We start from the raw sequence: 26,964 nt of genomic DNA, 5'->3' as shown, positions 1-26,964 counted from the left end.
ATTTCATTTTTTTTTCCTGCGTATTATTGTTGTAATATATATAAGCTTGTTGAGAAATAAATTATTGATAATTTTTTATTTTTAATTGCCAGATTAATATTAAAAATTATTTATTTTATTTATTTTTTTGATCTGATTTAATTTTAAATAGATCTAACAATTATAAATTAACATTGAGGGTATGGCTGTCTTATTAGAAACACTCATTTTGTCTTTTTTTTTTTTTGACATTTGAAGTAACTCATTTCAAAAAAAAAAAAAAAATGTATTGTTCAGACCATAAAAATATTAAGGGGACGTTTGGTTGGAAGATTTATACAAGATTTGAATCATAATTCATAGTTCGCTACAGTGTTTTCTCTCACAAAAAATACACGTAAATAAAAAATGATTCTAATCTCATGATTTTAATCAATGAATTAAACGTCTCCTAAATATCATGAATCTTTTGTTTACAAGTAGATGGTTGTAGGATGCAGTTATTTCATTTTTTTTTTCCAAAAAAAAGGGGTGTAAATTTTTCTTGATGGAAGAAGGATGTAATTATTGTATTAATTTCAAGATGCAAATTGTATTTTTATGTCATAGGTCGACGGATCTCGTAAGTCCTAATCTACCTTATTGTTAGAAATTTACACACTATAGTGATGTACTTGAAACATATATAATTAGGCAAAGTCGTAAAGGTAACCAGCTGGACAATCTGGCAAATTTAATTCTCTTATATTCTCGTGTAACATTAATTCTATATATGTGTAACATGTAATTTATTTAAGTGTAATACTCAATGTTATACGTGTTTAATTATATATTTTTTTAAATATTACGCTTAAATAAACTGAGTATTATATACATAAACGCATGGTGTTATACAAAAATATGAAAAAAAAAAAAGTTATCTTTATCAAACTGACTTAATTGGATTTGAGACAATTCTTGTAATTATTAGATCTTTGTTGAAGAATCGACTCCAGGAAAGAAAAAATAAAAGGACTTGACGAACACCTCGCGTCACGTAACTTTTTTCTTTGAAATAAACACAGATATATATATGTATATATATATATGTATATTTTTTATAAAAAAAATGAAGAAGAAATAAAAATAGATATAAAACTATTACAGTTTATCTTAGTGAAGAACATAATGGATACATTAACAACGGTGATACATCATTAGACATATGTAATTTTTTCTAACAATAAAATGTCGATCAATGACTGATTCTCGATATATAAACTATAAAGCGTGTAATGGAACAATGTTTTTAATACTAGTTGTCATTAATTAGTAGGGTAATAAGGTTATTCGTTTTCATTATCGATAAGATCTTAAGTTTGAGTCAGTTTTATTTGTGTATACGTTGTCTATGGACAATTCATTTTGTGAGGGATTCATTTAAAACATAAAAATATATTACCTCTCTAGAATTATTTGGGTACGTCACAACTCAACTTTATTATTATTATTTTGTTAAATTTTATGTTGGAAATGTCACCCTCTATATCATTTTAATCGTTTTGCTCAAGAAAAACAGCCAAACACTCACTGGATAATTTATTGGGACCACATGTGGAATGAAAAAGAACGTAGCTCATACTTTCGTTAACTAACATTCAAAGAGTGTAAAGTCACATAGTCCAAGTCATATTTAACAAGTTCATGAGAAACATAACTACAATCTCCCCCCTTAGCCTTTTTTTCTTTGTTTTTAATATAATAGTTTTAATTTTAATATAATAAATATATGTATAAATTAGACTTGGCCCATATAAATTAATCATTCTCTATATTTAATTGGGCCAACTATTTAGATTTTAAAAAATAAAATATTTAATTTTATTAAATCTATAAATATTAATATAATATTGATTAAAAAAATTGGCTCCGATAAATCCTGACTTGGTCTACTCTGTTTTAATCTTATTCATTAACTGCGTAAAATGACACCTTTAAATATCATTTGTACTTTATAGAATGATTAGCCCACAATTAGTTAGTGTCCAAGTTACCGAAAGTAGCAACCCATTGCTGTACATGATATATCTGTTCTTATGTTCTTATGGAGTTGTTTCTTCTTTGAATCCATAAACAAAAGCTATGATAGTGAGTATGCTTGATTTTGAGAACTGTTAAACAAATACATGCAAATTACAATTTTGAGAAATAAGTTTTTTTTTTTTTTTTTTTTTTTGCTAGTTATGGGAAATTAGTTTAAACAGAACTCAATACTTACTAAATATCATTTTTTATTATTATTATTGTTGTTGTTGTTGTTGTTGTTTTTGTAAATGTTAGAGAATTACTAAGGTTCCGTTCATTTTGTTGATTCGAGTTGAGATATGATTTTATGTGAGAGCTTTTTACTGTAGCAAAAAAGTTAGATGTGATTGTTTGTGAGAGTTTCTTACTGTAGCAAAACTCGAATTCTAAACTCGAATTAGCGAAATGAACGGGGCCTAAACTTGCTCTTAAGAGTGCATGAGTATTGATTTTTATCTCTTACTATTAATTAATACTATTTTGACTAATATAGTTGTTTGACTAAAAGGATATTAATAAGAGTAAAATGTGAAAATCTAGACGCGTGTAATTAAGAGGTATTTATCTCCTTTGCCCAATACTAAATGTCACTCTTAAACTTTAGTCTTTAGCATATTGTGGTGGGGCAACGTTTTGTAGAGCAAATAATGAACAGGAAAATAAGGATTTCTTTTGATAACTAAAATGCAAATTAAGAGGTGATGAGCTTACATCAATAAAATATGATAAATATGGGTAATGTCCCTTTCAGTCACATTCTAGACTAATATGGCCATATTGTGATCTTTGAATCTTAAATGGAAAGTCTCTTCCAAAACCCATATATTGGTTTGGTTGGATGCCATCAATTGGAATATTGGTTGGCGTAAAAATGAAGTGACGGCCCACAAAATGGCCAAAAAAACAATTTTGGTTTGAAGGGTTTGTCCAATTTCTGATAGCTATGCTATGGCAACAAAATTTTCCATTTCCTACAAGTCTCAATATATATATACACATATATATATATATATATATACACTGTTAAAGTATTAAATTATTATTGGCCCACCTCTTAATAGCTTAAGCTTTTAGAATTAATTGGTAAATTAACATAGTATCAGAGTGGGAGGTCCTGAGTTCAAATTCACGTAATTGCACTCTTTATTCCCATTTAAATTGTCATCATGTGTTGGGTCTTTAATATATCTCAGACTTAAATATTCACATGTTGGGCTTTTCAATTAATTTACGGGAGAAAGAGGGAAATAGGCTAAAATTTGAGATGAATTAAAATTAATAGGCCAATAGTTTACATAAATTAATAAATAGACCAAATTACTGTTTTCGTCCATAACTTATCTGGTTATGAACCATAACTTGACAAGTTATTGTCCATAACTTATCTGGTTATGAACCATAACATGACAAGTTCATCCATAACTTAGCTGGTTATGAACCATAGCTTGACAAGTTATGACCTATTAATTTCTATAACTAAAAATTGGCCTATATATTTTCTTAAGCTTTTTATATTGGCCTATTTCCTACTATTTTCGTTAATTTACTCACACGATTGTCTATTGTCCAGCCCACACGTGAGGAGGAGTGTTAAAGTATTAAACTATTATTGACACACCTCCTAACAACTTAAATTTTTAAGATGGATTGATAAACTAACATATACATATATATATATGTATTATTTTCCATCTCATGGTAATTAGATCATACAAAAGAAAACATTATTTCTACACTAATCATTTCACGTTTCACTTGCCTTTTTCCTTAGTTATTTTTAGTGCAAATATTTTCTCTATGATCTAGGTGTTCATTATTGGTTATGTATCATGCTATTGCCTACTAATTTTTTTTTTTTTGCATTATTATTATTCCATTAACCGTCCCCAACCCATATGGTCTATTTATATATAATTGAACACAACACATGGTTTTTTTTTTTTAATTCTTGTTTTGTTGGGAATACATAACACAGAAAATTCTTTAGTCCTCTGAGCTTCCAGAATTATTGGGAAGTATAGGAAATAATATAATATTACTAGAACTCTAAAAAGTAGTGAAGAAACGGATCTTGTTTCTTTGCATTTGTTTTTTCTTTTATTTTGTGGTTTTAAGATTTTTTTTCTTTGTAATTTTAAACAGTCTAACAAAAAAGCATACATCCATATGACGACAAATTTCCTAACAAAAACTTGTTATATTGTCTTTATCAGCTTGTGCATTGTGGTCTGCACCTCAGAAGGGAGCATTTAACAATCAATTTTAATTTTATAATGTATTTATTATAGAGTATTACGTTTGGTTCATGGATTAGAACCATGTGATTTGAATTATTTTCAATTTACGTGTATTTTTTGTGAGAGAAAATACTGTAACGAACCACGAACCATGATTCAAATTAGAAAACGAATCCCCCAACCAAACAACATCTAGGATTGACTATCAACGAACTCAAATCACAAACCGAAACAAACCACATAAATTTTTTTTTTTTAAAAAAAAAAAAAAACTGCCTAAGACCATTCCGTAGTTTTGATTGGTGTTTAGAGGGAGATTACAGATTCAATATCGTTTTGTATTAGAAAAAAATTTAACATCAGTAATCAGGTTTACTATTGAACGTCTTTTGATTAATAACATAGTGTCGTGTAATGATGTTTAAATATCAGGCAATTATGTTGTACAATGTGATTAAGTTAAACATTAATAATTTTGGAAAGAGCAACAAAATAAGTATTTTATTTTATTTTATTTTTTTGTTTTTGGTGCAAAAAATTAGGTAGAATAGAGATCTTGCAGATTTAATTCAGTAAAATTTTCAACCAAAAACAATAATTAGTTAATGTTATTGGTGGGGGATATCATATTGTTTTCCTGAATTTACTCTTGGCAAACCTAATTTTAGTTCCTTGAAGGACGCGACCGTAATTTGTTTGTCTGTGATAATAATCCAAGCTCATACCTGAGATGAGATCCACCGAAGCCACATTTTCAATGTATGCGCAATTCAAATCGCAATTTTTAAACAAATAATTAATAAAACTACCTTTTCATGTTTCACTCGCTTTTTTTTTTTTGTGGTTTTTTTATGGTTTTTTTTTTGGGTTTTTTTTGAGTTTTTTTTGGGTTTTTTTTGGGTTTTTTTTTGGGGTTTTTTTTTTTTTTTTTTTTTTTTTGCATTGCAAATAGTTTCTCTACGATCCCAGGGTTCATTATTGGTTATGTATCATTCTATTCCCTGCCAATTATTTATTTTTTATTATTCAATTAACAATCCTCAATCCACATGGCCTATTATATGTAAAGTGAACACAACACATGGATTTTTCTGTTACTTTTTTTTTTTTTCGGGCGGGTCGGATCGAGGGTTGAGTTCAAAATCAATTTTTTCAGGCGGTCGCAGACGACCCGTCTAAAATTCCATCACTATACATAACACAAAAACTTCTTAGTCCTCTTTGCTTCCAGAATTATTGAAAAGTATAGGAAATAATATATTACTAGAGCTCTAAAAAGTAGAGAAGAAAAGGATCTTGCTTCTTTGCAATTGTTTTCTTCTTAGAAAAAGGGGTATGCTTTTCTTTGCAATTTAAAATAGTCTAAACAAAAAAACATACATCCTTATGACATCAATATCCTTACAAAAACCTGTCATATGTCTTTATCAGCAGCTTGAGTATTATATTTATGGTCTGAAAACCATTAATTTCAACTGTATAATTTATTTATTTGAGAGTCATTAACTCCTAGGATTGACTCTCAAAACAAACTCAAGGAAAACCAAAATGAATCACATACCAAAAAAAAAAAAAAGAAACAAAAAAAAAACCTAAACATTACTAATCGCGTTTACCATTGAACTTTTGATTAATCACAAATAATGATTTTTAAATATCAGACTATTATGTTGTAGAAAGTCTTTTAACTTTTATTTTTGTATAAATAATTAGGTAAAATAGATAACTTTCTGATTTAATTTAGTTAATTTTTCAACAAATTAATCAGTTAATTTAAGTAGTAACAATAACTGAGAACAAATTCTTTTTCTGAATTTACTCGTGACAAACGAAAAAATGAGATTAGCCTCAGTGAGACTTATCTTTTATGAGTAGTGGGGTTTTATTTTTATGTAGATGGTAGTGTTTTAATAAAACTAATCTTAAATTCTTTGGAGCTCACGACCATGATTAGTTTGTAATTGACAATAATCCTAGCTTGTGACGCTTTTTGAATTTTCAAAAATTGAGAGACATATGTAATATTTTGATGAAATTTAGTGATATTTTTTAGATTTTTTTTTTAGTGCGGATCCAAAAAACTATGGGATGCATTATGTATAGTTCTATTGAAGCAATAACACATAATACAGTCGTACCGTTGTGAAAAGAGTTGCCATGCAGACAAAATTTAAAGCCCTTTCATTTTACCGATTGAGTTTAGAATTTAAGTTTTGTTACAGTAAAAAGCTATCAGAAACAGTCACATCTAATTTTTTTGTTACAGTAAAAAACTCTCACATAAAATTACATCTCAACACGAATTAAAAACTCAAATCAGCAAACTAAACGGGTCCTAAGAATATTTAATATGTAATGTTTTTTTTTTTTTTTTTGGCTACAAACTCAACATTGTAATAATGATTGATAACTGCTAAATCCATCTATGAGGTAACTAGGATACTAAAAAAATATTTCACTTTCAATTTGTTCTGACGTCAATTTTTTAATGACATTTTTTTTAATTCAAAAAAAAAATTCAAAAGAAGTATCATTAAAAAATGGACGTTAGAACAAAATGAAAGCAACACATGCCAATATTGGTACTACATGCAAACAAAGAGATAATGTATGCGAAGTTTATAACAATAAAATGAATTATAAGATGCTAAAATAACAAATAAAAGAAATAGGAAAAAGGCTCAGGCATGTGTCTTGACAGCTCAAAAGAAGCAGCCATTTTGCTACGTAATCAGATTTAGGTGGTCTCTCTTCATCAGCTTTTCAACGTCCGTTACGAAACTTCTTTTCTAGTCGCGAACTTATTTAATTAAATAAAAAAGAAAACTAAAAAGATAAATATTACCCAATTAAATGAGAAGAGGTAATTCTTTTATTATAAGGTGTGTTGTACATTTGTCCCCTTAACCTGTAAGGGTTTGACAACTTACCCTCTAAACTTTTAATTTTGATAATTTACTCCATCTACTTATAAAAGAGTTGCAATTTGCTCCATTTATTGATTTTGCTATGATTGTTTGTTAGATTTCAAGAATTGAGAGATTTGTGATGTGGTTTGAATTGGAATGTTGAAATATTTCATCACACATGCTTTTTCGTCACTAATATAACATAATCATCATTAAAATAGGACACATGTCAACTATTTTGTATGTTAGGGGTCAAATTGTCAAAATTAAAAGTTAAAGAGGCAAGTTACCAAACCACAAAAAGTTCAAGGGGTAAATGTGTAAATAGCGATATATAAAGAGAGAGAGAGAGAGAGAGTAATTGAATGAAATAGTATAGAGGTATTCACTGGGGCCATGAGGAGAGGGCAAGTTACCAAACCACAAAAAGTTCAAGGGGTAAATGTGTAAATAGTGATATATACATATAAATATACATATACATATATATATATATATATATATATAGAGAGAGAGAGAGAGAGAAAGAGAGAGAGAGAGAGAGAGAGAGAGAGAGTAATTGAATGAAATAGTATAGAGGTATTCACTGGGGCCATGAGGAGAGGGTAATTCTACTGGGGCCATGGGACAGTGCTCTTCATATCCATTTACTTTTTTCATAAGACTTGAAGATGAAAATATTGCCCTAAATGAACGATCGACTCAGAATTTACTTAACAAGAAACAAGAGACAAAATTTTATTCAATAAGGCCATTTTGAATTGGACCAGAAGAAAAAGATTACATTTTCTTACAAAGCTCGCCAAGAATTGAATTCAGATCGCAGGGAAAAAAAAAGGGTCATCTCCATGTTCCTGTCAATTATTTGTTGAACTAGGTGATTTCTATTTCTTTGTATTGATGATCAGTCTTGCTAAAAAAACTGTGTTTGGTTGACTTCCAAGTCAATCGGAATATCAAAAGGGTAAGACCAAAACATGTAGGGCCCATAACGATTGATCAAAACTTGAAGATTTATGCAAGGCTGATGGAAGTTGCATAGGACTGAAGCAGTGCTAGAGCTTGCTCTGTAATGGCTCTATTCCTGGCATGCCTCACCCAGTCGCGAACTATTTCCGAGGCTTGGGTGCCTTGGACACCTTCTTCAAGAACATTTGCTGCTTCAGCTATTTTCCCTTCAGCCAAATAGGACTCAACTTTGTTGATCAGAGATTCAATTCCATCGCCGGATTGGTCAGCTTCCTTAACCTGCACAAGAGTTGCAAGGCACTTAAAAAAAGATGTTTCGGTCACAGAAATATGCGGTGATAAAAGAAAGATTTCGCTAGCTCTTTACCTTCAACCAGGATGCTAAATGTGCGACAGAATGTGCTAAAATGCCGCCGCCACCTGGAGGGATTAAACTGAAGTGCCGCAGAGTCCCTTTTAAGGCATCGAACTGATAAAGAAACGGAAGTTAGCACATCGCATTTACTGCACATAATTTTGGAAAAGGAAAGGAAGAGTGTTTCCCCTTCCTACTAAATCATGTGTCGACTTAAAAAAGTTAAGTATACTAGTTTAGCAGCCCCACACAATTTAAAAAGAATACCAATCCTTGGACCGAAGGCGGGCCTTGACACCGTGGTGGGAGCGCTTGCATTTGCACCCGGGGTCCAAGGTTCGAATCCCGGAAACGGCCTCTCCTTCGGGGGGTAAGGCCGCGTACATATGGGATTGAACTTTCTCCCGAGCCTGTCATAGTACGGGAGCCTCTTTGGCACTGGGGTCCGCCTACCAATCCTTGGACCCTTTGGTATTGGTTTCCGTTTAAAAGGAATGAATGCCAAATTTATTTGTATATCCTTGATAAGTTCACATGTTATGAGCCAATGATTATTTAATTTATGCAAAGGACATTTCAGTAATTACATTGATAAAATTTCTATTTCTATGTTTAGTAAAAACTCGAAAGGGAATTGGATTGTTTCCCATTCAACCTTCTAATGAGTAAGTAAACACTAAAAAGGGAATCAATTATCCCTATTCTCATTCCTTTCTTTTCCTTTACAAACCCCTTACCTTTTCATTACATTCCAGCATCCATACCATGGAACTTTAATTCGTGTTTACAATGTGTTCAACTAAGATCTTATCTTCATTCAAGAGACGAATAAAAAATTTAATCATAAAGTAACTTGCCTTCTGGTTAAGTTGCAACAAAGTGTCTGTGCCCCTGTTTCTTGTTTCATCAGGAAGGGAAGATAACACCAAGTCTAATATTGAATCCTTATCAATGCCTTCAAGATAATTGTGCAAAGCCTCCATCTCCGTTTGAATTGGCAACCCTTTTGAAAGTGCATCTTCTAGTGCAAGTGCTCCCTACAAGATCCATAAATATAACCATAGGTTTATGGCGTCGCAGTTCAGAAAAATTACAGCGAATAGACAGAGTGTTCTATTATAACCAAAGGTTCACAATAACTACATGACAAAGAAAAGCTTTTACCAAAGCAAGCTTGTGAGCAGAGTGACTTCGACGAGCCTCTTCAGACCGTGCATAGAAGGCCATACACAAGGCATTTATCTACAAAAGAGATGCTAGACTATGTCAGCTTTTATAGGAAATAAACTCTCGGAAATGGCATCACATTGATAGATGTATGCATTGTGAAAACTACATCTTGATAATGGCGACAACTTTATTCTGAAACTAGTCATTTCCACAGGAGTTCCCCAAATAGAATTCTGAATTTTCTGTTCAATCTTTATATAGCAATCAATTTATCTGTCAATGCAAAGCATATGCTGAAAACTCTTTTTAACTGAACTTTTAAAAAATCACTCTTATGATCTTTTTCTGCCACAGAATCTCATCAACCTTTTTCGAATATATCAAATATGAACGAGTATCAAACTAAGGACATTAAACTAAGCATATCTTACATTAATATCAAACTAAGGACATTAAACTAAGCATATCTTACATTAAGATTTGCTTCTGCTATTCTTTCAAGTTGGGCTGCCTTCTCACTAACAATTTTTGCGGCCAGTTCCGCTTTCCCTAATTCTTCCACCTTTTCCAACTTGGATTCAGCCTCACGTTGCTGAAATGCTAATAGATTATCAACTTGAATTTTAAAAATAACAACTATCACTGCTCAGATGCTGATGCACCTTATAAAACTTTTTGAAGTATGAACCAAAGCTTCTACCTTCTGCTCCAGCTCTGTCTTATATTTCTCTTCAAGTTTTTCTTGAAGTGACTTGAGTGCAGCAGCTGCTTTTGCTCTTTCTCTCTTTAATTCCTGAAACAAGATAAAAAGCTGTAATTTTCAGTAATCCGAAGTTGTTATTGTTTATGGAGACTGAGAGTGAGCAAGTACCGGGTTGGTTTTGTATCTTCACTTTTCAGTAATCAGAAGGCAATGAATTTGCCAAATAGATGCAGCCATGGTTAGGTTATTCGAGTGTAAGTCTACAAGTTTGTAGTACTTCCATGTTCAAGAATATTTGCAAATTGAATTTTTAATTCTTATTAAAGTTTAAATTTGTTCAGGGTTATGACATACAAGGTGCTAACTGCAGTCCATAATTCATCTCAAGCCATCAGACTGCTCTTGGCTCTAAAACCGTGTCACATAAATGCAGAGTATTTTTTTTTTTCATAAAATTGCTCATCAGAAACCAATTTTTATGTTTTTTTTAATCAGACCAGAAAAAAAAAAAAACAAAAGAAAAAACCAAAAAATCATGAGCAGGCAAAAATCTGAAATAAAAAAGAATAGAAGAGGGAGAAATTGAAAGAGAAACAGATGGAAAGAAGTGCAACCTTGTCTAGCATTGCTGCCTCTTCTGCAAGCATCAGTTCTCTCACTGCAGCATCCTTCAACTCTTTTTCATGCTTATCCTACAACAATTTGTAAAAAGTTAAACAATATAATAGTGAGAACCTTGTTATAGTGAATATATAAATCTCAGGAACAATTTATGCTATGATAAAGATACAATAGTTCACACCTTCAATGCTCTCTTTTCTTCCGCATACAAACGGGCATCTATTTCAGCTTGCCTTTGTTCAGCTGTATGAATGGCTTGTAAAAAGTCGAGAACTAATTTTCCATCTTTGGTTATGTAACTATCACCCAACTCTTCAAGAGCATTACTTAAGGCCTGTCCGTCCAGATGACCAGTTTAGGCAAATATTGGACATTCCTTTACTTCATTTAGACCATGATAAGAAAAAAATAACAAAAAAAGAAAGCAGATCTTACCTCTTTTTCCGTAGCAAAGTGGTCATCGTCACTATGTCTATACAAAGATGTTTCACTGCTTCCATAAGCCTTATCCCTTAAATGATACGCTTCAAGGAGAGAACTAGGTTGTTCTACATCTTTACTTAACGAATCCTGCAAATGCGAATCACCAGAACCAAATTCAAAATATAAAAAATAAGATTCAAAAGAGCAGCCAAATAATTTTTTGCTACCAATAGAATATACAAAAGTATGCAAATAAATGGAGTTAGGTTACAGAATACAGAAAATTATTTATAGTTTTGTTCCCAAAGTTAATAGAAGAAATCTTGAAACAATAAAATTCCTCAAGATCGCCCAATGGTATCAAAACTATACAGTCTAGAAGCTGTTTTTATGAAGCCTTTCCATCCCAAGATGAGAAAGAGATGAATTAGGGTACTAAGACCATAAGGCAGTATCATGTTATCCCTCCTTTTATCATTATTTGCTTTAAGTTTGTTAGTGGAAGAAAGGGGTTGAGGAGCATAAAGAAATTTTACAATAGCTTACAGCCATTGATGCATAAACAACAATGCATGAATGAACAGAATCTAGCTTCAAAACCCCTGGTCGAGCTCAAGTTTCATTATCACCTTCAACAGTAATTCAAAAATTACCGCGCACTCGTTGAGAAACACAATAACTTCCATCATGAAGCAAGACCCAAATAATAATAATGCATAACATGTATTAGACTATTAGTTGATTATAACAAGCCAAAACCATGACTACCTCCTCCTTTTCCTCTATGGTAATGTGCACAGGTGACGCAACTTTCACCTCACATACTTCCTCAGCTTCATTGATCTGGGTAGATATTGGTGAAGTTTGGACTTCCTCATTTGATCCCTTGTCAGTGTTTTCCTCGGCACTGTTTACATCTACACCCCCTTCAGATGATACACCAGAAACTGAACTTTGATCAGCAGATGTTGTTCTTCTTTGAGAATCATCCAGCAGATCTTTCCCTTTGATAGGAATGACACTTTCATCTGGTTTCGCATCAGACTTATCTTGTGCTTGAGACTGAATCTCATCTTGTTTTTCACTTGAGTCTACAACATGGGGCTGATCCGGAGGAGTTTCAATTTTCTCAGCAGGAGCAGAAGCCACTTCCTTAGCTTCCTTACTATCGGGCAAAACCGCGTGGCTCTCAAGCTGCTCAATATCTTTCACATCTCTGCTCTCAGTTGGTCCTTCAACTGCCTTTGGAGAACCATGCTGATCCTTACCACCAAGAACTCGGTCCAGATATCCCGTTTGATATGCAGCCAAAATGGTGGCACCAACAACGGCACTTCCAAAGATGAGTTTCGATCCAGAGCCAGCGGATTCTGCAGGCTTGCCTGCAGCATTAGGTTGAGGGGTTGCGCTTTTCTGGGGTGTAGTTGATAATTCCCTTCTGAGAAATATTGGTGTCTGCTACAATTGTTTGTACACCAAAAACACAATTTACAAATGAAACAAAAATGTCGAAAAGGGAACAAATGGTTTCCATAACATCCTAGCAAGTTCCAAACCAATTCCTGAGAAATGTATGTATCTACTGCAATTGAAAACCGAAAGCATTATTAACTATATCTTTTTTCTTTCTGATTATTTTTGAAACAACAGAAAAATGGTAAAATCAAAAAGGTAAAATTCATTTAGTCTCCGAACAAGAGGTCAAATGCCATTTTGATCCTTGACATTTAAAACGTCCCAAAATGAGTCCCTAATCTACCAAACTGTCCTAAACTAGTCCGTTCGTCCATCCAATAGCTTAGAAATAAAGTGAGTTTCAATACATGTTAGTAGTTGATGATTTCCTTTCTAAAAAAATATGTACCTACTGCCACGGAAACGACCAAATGCATTATCAACTAAGTATTAAGGGTAAAATACCCGAGTCCCAGATCGTCTAAATATAAACATAACCACAGCCAACATAACCACAGCCATATAAGAATATCGGGCTACTCCAGGCTAACCTTGAAGCCCAGTGCAATTATTCCCCTTCACTTTTCCTCATAAGTTTCAGTGTGGACTAATCGGCATTGGAAATCAATTAACAGTAGCATATTGCAACATATTCAAATGACAACAATTCATATGATAACCCGTGATTCTTGAAATGAATTTTACAATAAATATTTACATGCCTGAGATGTAATCTGCCTAGGGATTCTTCTAACAGCACGACGGGACGAGAGCTCCAAGATTGACCTGCAAAAACACGCAAAATTGGGACATCAAGCTCAACAATGGCGTCCTAACATCATCAATGGGGAGAAATTAGAGACACCCAGATTGGAAACAAATGCGAGTGAAGTACCTCAGCAACATGGTGCTCTGCACAGGAGAGCTGTTCGAGAAAATGACTGAGAGAAGAAACGCAAAGGAGTTTCGTTTCGACTGGGCACTGAATAACAGTCAAATGCAGACTGAGAAAATGGGTTTTTAAGAGGATCAGGAATGCGTAAATCAAGGAGACGATGATGATGATCAGTAGTGAGAGAACGGAACCATGGCGTCACCGAAACCCACCGCGACTGAGGGAATTGCCTGTAACAGGGGAGAGAGAGAGAGTATTTTAATTTTACTATTTTTTTAGCTTCAAGAGCTGTGAGCGGAATTTTTTTCTTTTTTCTTTTTTGGTGCCAGGAAAATGTCGTTTGTATGGTTTTTAAATGTCGTTTGTAAAGGTTTGCTAGGAAAATGTCGTTTGTAAGATTTGCTAGGAAAATGTTCTATCATTACTTTTGGTTTAACAATAACAATAAAGGAACTTCTCCGGTTGAAAAAAAAAAATGGATAGTTTTTATTTTCGACCGTTAAATGTGTATTAAAAATTATTTTTTTATATATTTTTTAAATATAATGTGATTTTAACATAATTTAACAGTTAAAAATTAACACTATTAGTGAGAGTGACTGCGAGAAAAACTTCATAATAGTAATAATAATATTAATAATTTAATAACAATAATAATAATAAAACTTGAAAAATAGCAAAGGTGCAAGCGAATTGAAAAAATGACAAGTCGTTTCTCGAGTTGAGGATAATAAATTGAAAGGACAAGATTATGTGGCGTGTTTCTCTTTAAAATGGTTAAGAACAGTTTGGTTCTTTATTCTTTTTCCAGACTATTCTTAAACAATTGATAAAAATGGTTTTTTAAAAAAAATCAGAAATTACTATTATTGATTAAAAGCATTAAGTACAATAACAGTTTTATAGGTAGACAAGATTCCTCCAACTAAATAAGCTTATCGTCTATATTAAGTCTATATTAAGAGTAAAAGAAGCTAGAAGATGTGTTGCATTATTTGCCTTCCGAAAAACACAATCAATCTTCACTTTTAAAAAATAAGATAATAAGTTAGATACATCAAAATTATTGGTCCTCAGAGGTGAACTATTGTCAATACATCAGGCTTCACTTAATGAAGAGTTAATCCCACATCCCCTTAGCCTAAACCAAACTTAGAGCAGGGGTATATTGTTAAGAATTGAGCGTGTTTGGTTGGAGGATTCGTTCTTTGATTCAAATCATGGTTCATGGTTTGCTACAGTATTTTCTCTCACAAAAAACACACGTAAATCAAAAATAGTTCTAATATCATGGTTCTAATCTATGAACTAAACGGGCTGTAAGAGTATCGCAAAAGGGTCTATTGTTTCTTTTGACCGAAACTTGACATGGTGATTTGGTTTGCACCTTTTCCAATTTGAAAAAAAAAAAAAATCCTCAACTTTAGGTTCATTCTAATTTGTCCCATGAATTTTGAATTTATTCTATATGTCCTTTTGTAAGAATTTCTGTTAATAAAAAAAAAAAAAACGGGTTAAATGTGGTCACATAGTTTCTATTTATTTCTTTTAAACATAAATTCAAATAAAAGTCTACATGACTGCGTTATTCTTTTTATTTATTTATTTTTAACAGAAGTTAGAACAACAAAGGTTAAGTGGGAACAATTCATTGTTTATGAGGTAACGTGAGAGTTTTTAATGTTTAAAGGACAAACTAAAAATGACTCTAAAATTTAAGGGCACAAGTGAAATTATAAAAAAAAGAAGGATTATTTACATTTTTAGTCCCTGAATATGTATTTGTGTAATTTTGATCTTAGAGATCAAGCAACCCTCACATTTTTTAACTATATAGTGTTGCCCTACTATTTTTTTTGTCATACAGAATCTAATACGAGAATGACACGCGAGCTTTTAAAAGAGACAAAAAGTCAAGTAGATTTTAAAAAAAATTAAAATAAGATGATGTTGCTCAGTTCAAATTTACTTTTTCCTCTTTGAAATAAATTTCTTTTAGACATGCTTTTATTTTAACCATTTTATGCCTCTTAAAACATTCACAAGCCATTCATGCTACATTTTGTTAGAAAATTTATAATTTTATTAACAAAGGGGATAAGCTTTATAATTTAGAAATTTCAAGGTAGCTAGGTCTTAAAAAAGGAACATCGAGGGTCAAACTAAGACATGTGCACATCCTCAGAAGTCATTGATGAAAATAACCTAAAAAAAGAAATATTGATTTCAAATACTTTTAATGTCTACAATAATTTCCGTGACAAAGTTTTCTCTTTATCTGTCGTGTATTTTTTTTTTCCCTTTTTTCCCTTTTTTCTTAAGGTTTATTGATTCTTGATGTATTTAGTAGGTGACAACTTGGTTTTAATTTTTTGGGAGACGTTTGGTTCATGGATTAGAATCATGTGATTAATATCATTTTCTATTTACGTGTATTTTTTATGAGAAAAAATACTGTATCGAACCATGAATCATGATTCAAATCATGGTTTGAATCCTCCAACTAAATGTCCCTTGATTTTGAAATTAGGTCCCGACTTTAGAAATGTCAACATCAACATTAAAATTAAAATGGTACTTGATTTTCAAGGGACTAAATCAAGTGGAATGCATGCGATATGGTATGCAATGGTATTGTAGTAAGATTATAACAACTTATATCATTTAGTTTTTATAAAACCTCCTCAATAAATAAATCTATTGAGCTAATCAAGTGAAAATTGAGTAAACTTTTGGGGTGTGGGTCGCACAAGGAGAGGATTAAGAACGAGATTGAAGTCGACGAAAGAGGGTGTGAAGGGGATAGGCTTATGCAACGGGATTGGGATCAACACGCCCGTATTTAGTATGTAACAAAATCAGAATCATAGGTTTGAATACGTCTCCTAAACATTCCGTAAGGCCCCGTTTAGTTCTTATACTTGAACTAATAATTCTGATTATGTTATAGTATTTTTCATCTCACAAAGAACTTTAATTAAAAAATTTCTTCTCTAACAAAATTTCTGCTAATGAATCAAAATTACTAACTTAAATACGTGAACCAAACAGACCCTAAATTTTTTTTACGAGGTTTAATAGTAAAAAAGAGAGAATTTGAAAATTTTGTATGCATAATAATAGAAAGTTACAAAATATTAAAGTTTTCAATAGTTTAATAGTAAAAGAGAAAAAAATTTGCATATATTGTAACTATTTCTATAAAATTTTAAGGATTAATTCTACAAATAGTTCACGAGATTTATCTTAAATCTACTTTGGTTCTTGACTTTTTAAACGTCTCACAGTTAGTTTATGAAATTTTATTTTGTTTCAATTTGGACTATTTTGTGTAATAGACGTTAAAAGTTGATGGAATTTGTGTACATTAAGGACTAAAACTGAAAACATCTAAAATTTTAAGACTATTTATGGAAATTAACTTTTAGGGCTCGTTTAGTTCGTTGAGTCGAGTTGAGATGCGATTTTATATGAGAGTTTTTTACTATAACAAAAAAATAAGATGTGACTGTTTCTGAGAGTTTTTTTACTATAACAAAACTCATATAAAATTACATATAAAATTCTCATATAAAAATTCTCAAATTAATGAACTAAATGAGTCCCAAAATGTCATGCGATGAGCATATGATTTTTTTTTTTTGGGTTAAATTTTATAAGAATCGCTAATCAATTTTATTTGTCCAGCTTCAAACCCGCGGATTTTAAGAACGGCAAACGAACAATGTCGTCTGCCCACTTTTCTCAAAAAAACGACGTCGTCTGCCCACTTTTCTCCAAAAAACGACGTCGTCTGCCTACTTTTCTAAAAAAAACGACGTCGTCGTCTCTATAAAATGCAAAAATTCCCACAACTAAACCCTGCACTCCTCTTTCCATACCATTTCAATACCAGCGGGTGCGGCTCTGCAGAGTGTACAACAATAACCCAAGTCCCTCTTCTCTTCTCTAATCTCTTCCACCGACGAAGCCGGAAAATTTGCCCTTCTCTTAATTTAATTCTAGCTAAACTAAACCACGTCGTCGTCTCTATAAAATGCAAAAATTCCCACAACTAAACCCTGCACTCCTCTTTCCATACCATTTCAATACCAGCGGGTGCGGCTCTGCAGAGTGTACAACAATAACCCAAGTCCCTCTTCTCTTCTCTAATCTCTTCCACCGACGAAGCCGGAAAATTTGCCCTTCTCTTAATTTAATTCTAGCTAAACTAAACCGTTTAGCTTTTTTCCAAAGGTTTGTTTTTTTTTTTTTTTTTTTTTTTTGAGTTTTGCTCTAGTATTTTTGTTGATAAATTCGTTCTCTTGTAGTTTTTACTTCTCTCTGATTCTTTCCCTTCCTTTTATTTTCTTGTATTTTTTTTATAGGTGCCCATTTTTTGTTAAGGGGCGATTTGTCTGTAAAGGATGGTTGATTTCCTCTTCGACGATATTTTCTCAGTGGAAGAATTAAACCCAAATAAAGAAAAGTTTGATAAAGGTACGCTTTTTATGGTAGAGAGAGAGCGAGAGAGATTTGGCGTTTTTAGCATATGAAGATGATCATGATATTCATATAGGCAAAGTCTTATTTATTTATTTATTTATTTATTTGCTGGCATTGTATTATTATGTCATATGTGTTTGTTGTGTAGGGTTAAGATGTGTTTGTGAATTGCAATTTAGATTGTAGTTGCAAAATGTCTTCAGAATCAGAGAAATTTCTAGGACTTGATTTTACTATGAAAGATGTCACATCTGAGTTTCTGTACTTCTCTAAAGCTTTGCTCCGGAAAATTTGATCTAAGGTTCTCCATGATGTGTATGCTCTTTGTTCCTTATTGAATCATGAGGTTGGGCAAGGAAAAAAAAATAGACTTTACCAATAGGACACAATTCTGAACCGTCACTTCTCATCAAAATTACCGTATGCAGAAAAGTGCGATAAACTAATGAAATTTGATGGAAATCTAAAGTATTTCTTCATGCCCTGCAAAAAGTTTTCTTGAGTATCGATTTGACATTCTTTGTAATTGCTGAAAACTTTATTTTTTTTGGGAGAATTTTGTGGTAAGGTATGAAAAAAACCTACCTGTGAGACGTAGTTTTGAGTCGTTCGATTGACATATCAGGTTAAGAAAAGTATGTCAGTTTAACATAAATTGATGAAAATCTGATAGTTCAGAAATGTGTCTACTGGTATTTTTTCCCTAACCAACCAAAGAATTCTTCAACTTTTTTATTTGTGTTTCGGTGGAATTTTGGGAATCATTTTGTTTTTCTCCGTGTTTGTGTTGTTTTAGTTACTAGGATAAAAGCGCATAGTGAGAAGCATGGTATGTTGATGCACCTAGATGTGAATACTGAGATATATCCTATGAAGGAAGGAGATAGATTTGTGATGGTACTATCTCCCACACTAAATTGGAACGGAGTACCCGTCGCCGACTACCATAAACAGGTAACCTTATTCCTTTTGCAATGTGTAGTCTCGTCTTCCACAAGATATTGAATGACTAAAATTTAAACTCGTATTTGCAAACTTGTTACATGCTTTTGTTTTAGTTGACACCTGAAATTTTCTAGAAAAAGTAGTTGTTGAATACTCTTTTGCTTGCTTCTTAATTCCAGTGCCCAGTTGTTGATGTTTGCGTTGTAAAAGGGATGATCAGAGTCTGAGATAATTAGCAAGATGATTTAGGAACAAAAATTAAAACAGGATATTAATTTGTGAACCACAGATCAATTTCATTCTGAAACTTCTTTACAAGAAACCGGCAAGAATAAAGTTATAATCGACCATAAACTCTTTAGAAGAGTGTAGATTGATGGGGAGCTGACCAAATAGAGTTTCTGACAAACAGTTTATTTAAGAGTTTAACCAGGTAAATTCTCACGACAAGTAAAACTGAATTATCAAGCTGCGGAGAGATCTTGCTGACGAGCACAATGCTAAATTCCGGGAGACCAGGAGCGAAAGATATCTAGCTAGAGGAAAACAACCTGCAGAGACTAGAGAATAACTAGCTAAGCAAAAATACAAAGAACTAATGAGAGGTTTCTGTTCTTGACTCTGTTTTCATTTTAGAGAGTCAGGATTGGAGAGAATACTTAGAGCGAGTCAGGAAACGTAGGACCATTTCTATTTCATTATTATTTTTTATTTTATTTATTATTGACAATACTGGAATATAGGAGTGTGAAGTTTCGTAATTAACACCTGAGCCTCTTTGCCTACTTATGAGATCCCACGAAATGAAAATCCCTTTTAACTGAGCTACATTAGAAAATCTCATCTTGTGTTCATTTTCTTGATATTTTGTCCCGCTCCTTTTTTTTTTTTTTTTTTTTTTTTTTTTTTTTCCCCCCTTTTTTTTTTTTTTTTTTTTTTTTTTTTTTTTTCCTGTGTTGTGATGGTCAAGTTACTGAAAACATTTCATGTTTATGTTCTCAGGCTGAGCAGAAATCACTTGCAGACAAATTTGAATACATCATGCATGGCTTGCTCTATAAATTGACGGAAGAAGGTTCAGGATCAGATTTTAAAGTGTATGTGACATAGTATTATTACCTTTTCTCTTATGTCACACACACACACACAGTTTAAGGTTGCGTTTGGTATGAGGGTTCTAGAACTGGAACCATGATTCTGGTTCAAACCTTTGTTTGTTTGCAAAAAGTAAAAAGTGGCTCTTGAAAACTAGTGTTTGATTTGGATGGTTATGATTCAAAGTTTGAATCTTGATGTAATGTTTTAAATCAAAACCACTCTAAAAAATAAAATCACCTCTCCCTTGAATTTGGATGGTTCAAACCTCTGGTTATGATTCCGGTTCCAGAACTATGGTTTGGATCCAAAATTATAAATCATGATTCTAGTTTCAAAATCAAAACTAAAATCACACTGGTTTGAACCATTATACCAAACGGAGCCTAAAAATAATAGTTTCCAATTATCATTTTCTTTAAATCTTTGTCAAATTTAACAAGCATCTTTGTTGGATGTGTCTTTTTTTCTTTTCAGTGGCATATACGTCTCGTTTGGCGGGCTTCAAATGATGCTGAATGGGGATCCTGCCCAGTGTACCAAGTTTAAGCATGATCAGAAGATGTTTCTTCTCATTAGGAAGGTGTCAAATGACTTTGTTACAGATTAGAAGTGTTACAACTGGCAAACTATAAAGTTTTGTTGGATAAAAGTGTTTTTAGTTGTTTTCAAACGATGCCTAAGTGCATTTTTGAAAACTTCATCGTGTTTTCAACTATTAGAGGGTTAAAAAAAAAAAAAACCCACTATTAGAGATGTTTTATGGCGAGCTTTTTATTTTGTTCTCTCTAGTATTTTATTTAAAAACAAAAAGGAAAAATTTCCAGTGGCAAATTATCTAACAGGGATACAATTTTGTTTTCTTGGTGCGGATAACAAGGTAAATGTGAAAGTATTGAATTGTTGAAATATGGTGAGGTGGAATAGTAGGAAAGAAAGAATGTAATATGTTCTAAATTATTAGGACATTTTTTTTATATGTATAATAGACAACGTTCACAAGTTGAATCGACATAAAATCAACTTTGACGAGCAAAATATAGACAACTGCCTGCATGGTAGCACTTATTATGGTAGTACTTTAAAAGAAGAAGCTCTTTCCCGTTCATTTCGCTTATTCGAGTTTTGTTACAGTAAAAAACTCTCAGAAACTGTTATATTTAATTTTTTTGTTACAGTAAAAAGTTCTCACACAACATCATATTTCAACTCGAATTAAAAATTCGAATTAGTGAACCGAACGGGCCTAATTTTTACTTCTTCCACAACAACTCGAGTTGAGAACTTAAGTTGTAAATTTAAGTTGTAAAGTTAATTTTATGTGAGAAAAAATATTATACTAAAAAAAGTTAAATACATGGAAAGCAACTCACACATCCATTAAACACTAACGGGGCTAGTCTCAATTGACTTGTTAAGACTACTCTTCACAGGAGATTTGATTTGATATGTGTGTGTGTGCATATTGTTCAAAATATATATTGCCATGAATAAAGAATCGAATGTAGTATTATTCCAAACCGTCCAAGATACCAAGTCAAATAATCAACCGAAATACCAAGTCAAAATGAAGCTAATATCAAAACAGGGATATTTATTATTTTGCTGAACCAAAGTTGTCAAAAATCTAAGCACCTAATAGTATATGTTAGCAACTTAATTTTTTTGTTTTTATTTTTATTTTATTTTAAAGAAAGTTCAGCAACGGACGTTCCAGAGAAATTTGATTACAGTATTTTAGGAATAAAAATAATAATTTAAAGTTAAGTGATTAATATAAATAAATTAAGTAGAATGATAAATGCTTTTGACTTAACAATCATTGCAAATACTTATTAGGAAAAATAAAAGTAAAAAGCTGTCATAGACAAAATGTTTAAATAGTACATTCTCATTAAATGGATGTACCATATAAGTAATATGACGTAGTACACCCGGTGTACTGAAGAGTTCCTCCAAGGAAAGAAAAAACTGAGTTTTGTAACTCTTTTGACAATCAACCATAAATTTTATTGGACTGAAAATCATTCCTTATGTGTCTTAATTTTGGGAACTTTCCAAGAGCAAAACAATGCATGCCTTTCTGTTTTTCATCTATTATTTTGAACAGACATAGGAGAGAAATTAATAAAATAGAAAATAGAACACAACTCAAAGACATAAAGCGCAACTTGAGAAATAGAAAATTTTATGGAGTCACCAAAAAACTAAAAATGAAATTACTGATTGGTTTTCACCTTCCTTTCTGTATAACACGGAAAAGGTAGAAGACAAGAAAACTAAGAAGATACGAAAAGAGGAAAAACAGAGAGAACATAGAACCACAATGAATTATGAAGACATTTTCGATGGCTTGAAGAAAAACACAACCCCATAACATTGAGTAGTGAAATTCAAACATCGTCTCCATCAAGCTATTCTTATAATTAGTTGAAATCACACAAGTTCAACAATCAAAAGAGCATTCAACAAAAGAAAACTAACTTTCAAAACCGATCAAACTGACAATCAAAACTCAAAATTTAGAGCGAAAAGTAGAGTTTTTCAAATTTAGGGGAAAAGTTTAAAGTGGGATATGACCAAAAGTTTTAGTGTATAACAATATTTTGTGGAACGTTATAAACTTACCATTTAAATATAAGAATACGTTCGAATGTGCATTGATGCATTTTATGAAACAACTGAGAGACCAAATCGTAACCTTTTTATGAAAGTATCCTTGGAGTGTAAAATGTTAAAAAAATAAGAATAAAATCATAGCTCAGTTAGAATTAAAAACTCGAATCGACGAACTGAACGATGAGATAACATTACTCTGTTTCAACAGTACTTTATCAAACAACTTAGAGGCGTCTCAATATCCAACTTTAAGTGCATATATAATTATTTTTCAAATCAAAGTCGGATAAGAATACCAGATAATAGTTGAGCCGTATAAGAATACCAGATAATAATTATTTTTCAACAGTACTTTATCACAGAACTATTCGTTTCCAGCTTCTTTCCCATATACCAAACCAACTACAATCCTTTTCATCATCGAATCACAATTCCCATTTTTCGGCGAAACTCTATATTTGAAATAGAATGATACCTCTATTGCATCAGGGTGTTTGTTGGACAATATGTTAGGGCCGTTGTATATCATGAACACATGGTTGGAACTAATACCACTACTTGTGATTTTAGCCTCCTCCTCCTCCACATCAGCGACCGAAAAATCACGGTGGTTCACCTAATTACCGCCATAGTTACGATATTTGTGGATTTGACCGTACTTGTTTTTAAGATGTAAATCAAACGTAATTTCTACATACCAATAGTAGTAAGAAGAATAGGTGCCTGCAGGGATTAATGCCGCAACAAAGCAAATGGCAAAACCCATCAAATTATAATTATGCCAACCATGGGGAAACGCCCTCTAAAGCAAAAAAAAAAAAAAAAAAAAATCCTTCCGAGATTGGATCTCTATCGGAGCTCCATCTTGTGGGGACATATTAAGGAAAGTATATTAGAGAAAGTATCTTTATTTATAGTTTGACTTTAGGATGTTTCTTTATAGTTTTACTTATTTTGAGATGGTTTATTGACGATGGAAGTTGAGGCAAAGATCGAAGCTTCTTGCAATTTTGAATGTAGAGAGTTTTCAGCTGATGAAGTTGTCTGATGCTCGAAGGTATATTCTCAAAAGGGTTCCCGCTTAGATCTAAATAAGTTAACGACGATAAAAGGCTCAGCCAAATTGGAATTTCTACTATATTGTAGTTAGGTAGACGTAGCTCTTTGAAAGAGAACAAAAGAAATTGCCTGATTTGGAGATGTTGTAGTTGCAAACTAAGTGTGGCGGGACAAGAACTTTAGACAGCTTAAATAATAAAGCCATTTTGGGACAAACTCTAGTTCTCTACGCCAACTCGAATCTCGACGACGGAGCCCAAAAATATTTTCGATTATAATCGAGCTTGGTTACACCTGGATCCCTGTGAATTTTTTCAATCTTGAACAATCCCCAAGACCAAGATCTTCAAGAGATCTTTAACTTAAAAATGTTTGTCGGGAGACTCTTGAGCTTTTTGCATTCTGAAAGATCAAATGCCCTCAGGCGAGGAAGATCATCAATTAATGACGGAGACACTTGTTCTATTGATGTGCCACTCAAACTTATTACTTCTATATTCCTCGGAATTAGAGCAAAGAGATTCTTGATATGTTGACAACCTTTGAGGCTCAACTCCACAAGACTTTTAAAATACTCAATTGATAAGGGAAATTCTTTTTTCCTAGTATGTCCCAAATCTAAATATTAGATGTTCCCCGATATCTTCGGAAGAGATTTAATCTTAGTGCAGCCACGTAATGTAAGAGATCCAAAACATCCTTGGAAATTAAGTGGAGGAATTTCAACTAAGTTTATACAACCCTCGAGATTAATACTTTCTAGTTTTAGAACTCGAGATAGATCTGGAAGTTTGATCAGTTGCTTAGAATAACCAAGGTTAATATGTTTCAAATTTGTAAAGATTCTACAAGAAAAATGAAATAACTTAGTAAATAATAATAATAATAATTATTTTTACCAAAAACACTTATATAATATGAACACACCAGTACATCACTCCAAAACTGCTTAAGCTTGATACATGGCACGTCAAGTTCAACAAGATTTTTTTTTTCTTATAATTTGATAGAAATCGGTCTGATGGGTAGTTATACCAACACAAATATCTTAAAGAACGAGGAAGAAATTGCAGACCTTGAGTAAGGTGTGCTTTGAATTTAGTATGATAGGAATATGAGTCTATGCATATCTTGTTGAAAACTATAGGTTCCAAGTGCAGATCATCATCGATCTTAGATACGCCAATATATATTCCTTTAATTTCTTCGGTTCCCTGGATAATTTAAACAAATAATAAATATAATGATCAAACGAAATATGAAAAGAAAACAAAGTTACCAAAAGTAATTATGTAATAGAGAGATGTTTTAGTTTCTTATCATTAGATTACTTACCCTATTGTTGTCTAAGACATGATAGATATCTTGTGGAATCCACAACCTTCTACGCGTACCAAGATGTTTGACAGATTGTTGACGAACAATTTCCCAACCCATCTCTTCTATCAAATCATGCATCCAAACTTTGCCCCCATTAATGGTTACGAGAGACTTGTTTATGAGAACTTCAAGCCCTAGACATGCAAACAAATCGCGATCACTTAGTATGCTTTCGATAAAATATCTTGTCTCCCCTCTAAGAAAACATGCAATATCAAGGAGAATATCTTGTTGTTTATGATCTAGTCCGTCATAACTTATTTTCAAAACCTTTTGAATTTTTAGATCAGGAATTAATTTTAGTTTTCTCAATGTATTTTCCCAATGAAGGGAGGAACCTAAAACTTTAAGAGCTAGTGGATTGCTTCCAGTATAATTCACTAACACTTAGGCGTTGTGGAAGGCTTTGTTTTAAAGGCAATCAACTGAAGGAGTTGAAGTTGTTTCTCGAAATCTAATTTTTTAACTTCATATACTTCCTTATCAGCATTTGAAATAACTTGTTTGTCACTTGTCGTTGTGATGATTTTACTTCCTTCACCAAACCAACTATCATCTCCAATCAATTTCTCCAGCTGATCTATATCATCAATATCATCAACAACAATGAGTACCGTTTTACCTATAGTCTATTTCTCACAGAGTGGTCAATTGTTTCTAGATTTCTTTGATCCAATAGCGTAGAAAACAATTCGATTTCGAGACGAGGCAATCCATATTTCTGCGAATTTTCTCTAACATTTTCATGAAAGCAACAGCTTTTAAATTGATAAGAGTATCGATTGAAAATGGCGCAGGCCAAAGTAGTATTGCCTATACCACCCATCCCCCAAAGGCCTATGCCACGAGGATTTGGTGACCCAAAGCGTAGCAGTGATTCAATTTCCTCAAGGCTACCCTTAGTATCCATAGCAATTTGTCGCAATCGATTTAATTTCCTCAATACATCTTCCACAATCTTCTCAATTAATTCTGACTCATACCTAGCATAAATGGAAGAGAAATATAATATAAAAGAAGCATTATAAAATTAATAGAGAAAAAGCAGGACAAAGGAGGGAAAAAATGGATATACAATTTTTTTTTTTTAGTGTAATTTATTTTATAAGTTTCAGATTCTATTATTGTTGAGTCCAACTGTAAATATATATGGATTATATTCATAAATGCCTTTTAAAGCATGCATCATGTTTTAAAGTGCTCATTGATTTTTTAAAATGGTTCAAAACACCCCCTGATAAATAGAAAATATATCAAATTACCCACTCCATCAATTTCTTTTTATAAACTTAACGGTTTTGCTTATGTGGCAGGTCATTTGGAGATAATTAGAGACATCAATTTCTAATTAATTTATAATTGATGTGGCAATGGAAAAGTTGACATTTGAGTGTGAAAAATATTCTTCAAAGCAGTGGTATATTAGTTGTGCTAAATTTTTCTATATGTTATACTTTTTGATAAATTTATCACTAAATATAATATATGACAAATTTGACATTTGATTAGTATTGGTTGGTATATATGTTTACTTTTTCAATTAATCATTGTAACATTTACTTTTTCAGATTATTTTAAAATTAAAAATTTACTTTTACAAC

The 26,964-nt window shown here is 32.2% G+C and overlaps 2 protein-coding genes across 2 annotated transcripts; one reads left to right on the top strand and one right to left on the bottom strand.

Moving 5' to 3' along the window:
• Window positions 1-7,805: 7,805 nt before the first annotated feature.
• Window positions 7,806-14,064, bottom strand: LOC21403038 (DNA ligase 1). Its single transcript, XM_024167869.1, has 12 exons — window positions 13,781-14,064; window positions 13,608-13,671; window positions 12,199-12,885; window positions 11,443-11,577; window positions 11,189-11,341; window positions 11,001-11,078; window positions 10,384-10,476; window positions 10,156-10,275; window positions 9,678-9,755; window positions 9,371-9,550; window positions 8,526-8,627; window positions 7,806-8,437 (listed from the first exon to the last, which is right to left on the bottom strand). Exons 1-12 carry the CDS (start codon window positions 13,789-13,791, stop codon window positions 8,204-8,206), a joined length of 1,935 nt encoding a protein of 644 aa, XP_024023637.1. The 5' UTR covers window positions 13,792-14,064; the 3' UTR covers window positions 7,806-8,203.
• A 3,803-nt stretch (window positions 14,065-17,867) lies between these two features.
• Window positions 17,868-21,106, top strand: LOC21403037 (DNA-directed RNA polymerases II and V subunit 8A). The gene is made up of 5 exons (XM_010101639.2): window positions 17,868-18,016; window positions 18,148-18,259; window positions 19,062-19,219; window positions 20,213-20,307; window positions 20,783-21,106. The coding sequence occupies exons 2-5, from the start codon at window positions 18,187-18,189 to the stop codon at window positions 20,913-20,915; spliced, it is 459 nt and encodes a 152-aa protein (XP_010099941.1). The 5' UTR covers window positions 17,868-18,016; window positions 18,148-18,186; the 3' UTR covers window positions 20,916-21,106.
• The last annotated feature ends 5,858 nt before the right edge of the window (window positions 21,107-26,964 follow it).

The sequence above is a fragment of the Morus notabilis genome, unplaced genomic scaffold, assembly GCF_000414095.1.
Source record: "Morus notabilis unplaced genomic scaffold, ASM41409v2 Scaffold604, whole genome shotgun sequence".
In the NCBI taxonomy this organism is placed as follows: Eukaryota; Viridiplantae; Streptophyta; class Magnoliopsida; order Rosales; family Moraceae; genus Morus; species Morus notabilis.
This window is presented reverse-complemented; position numbering and strand designations above follow the sequence as displayed.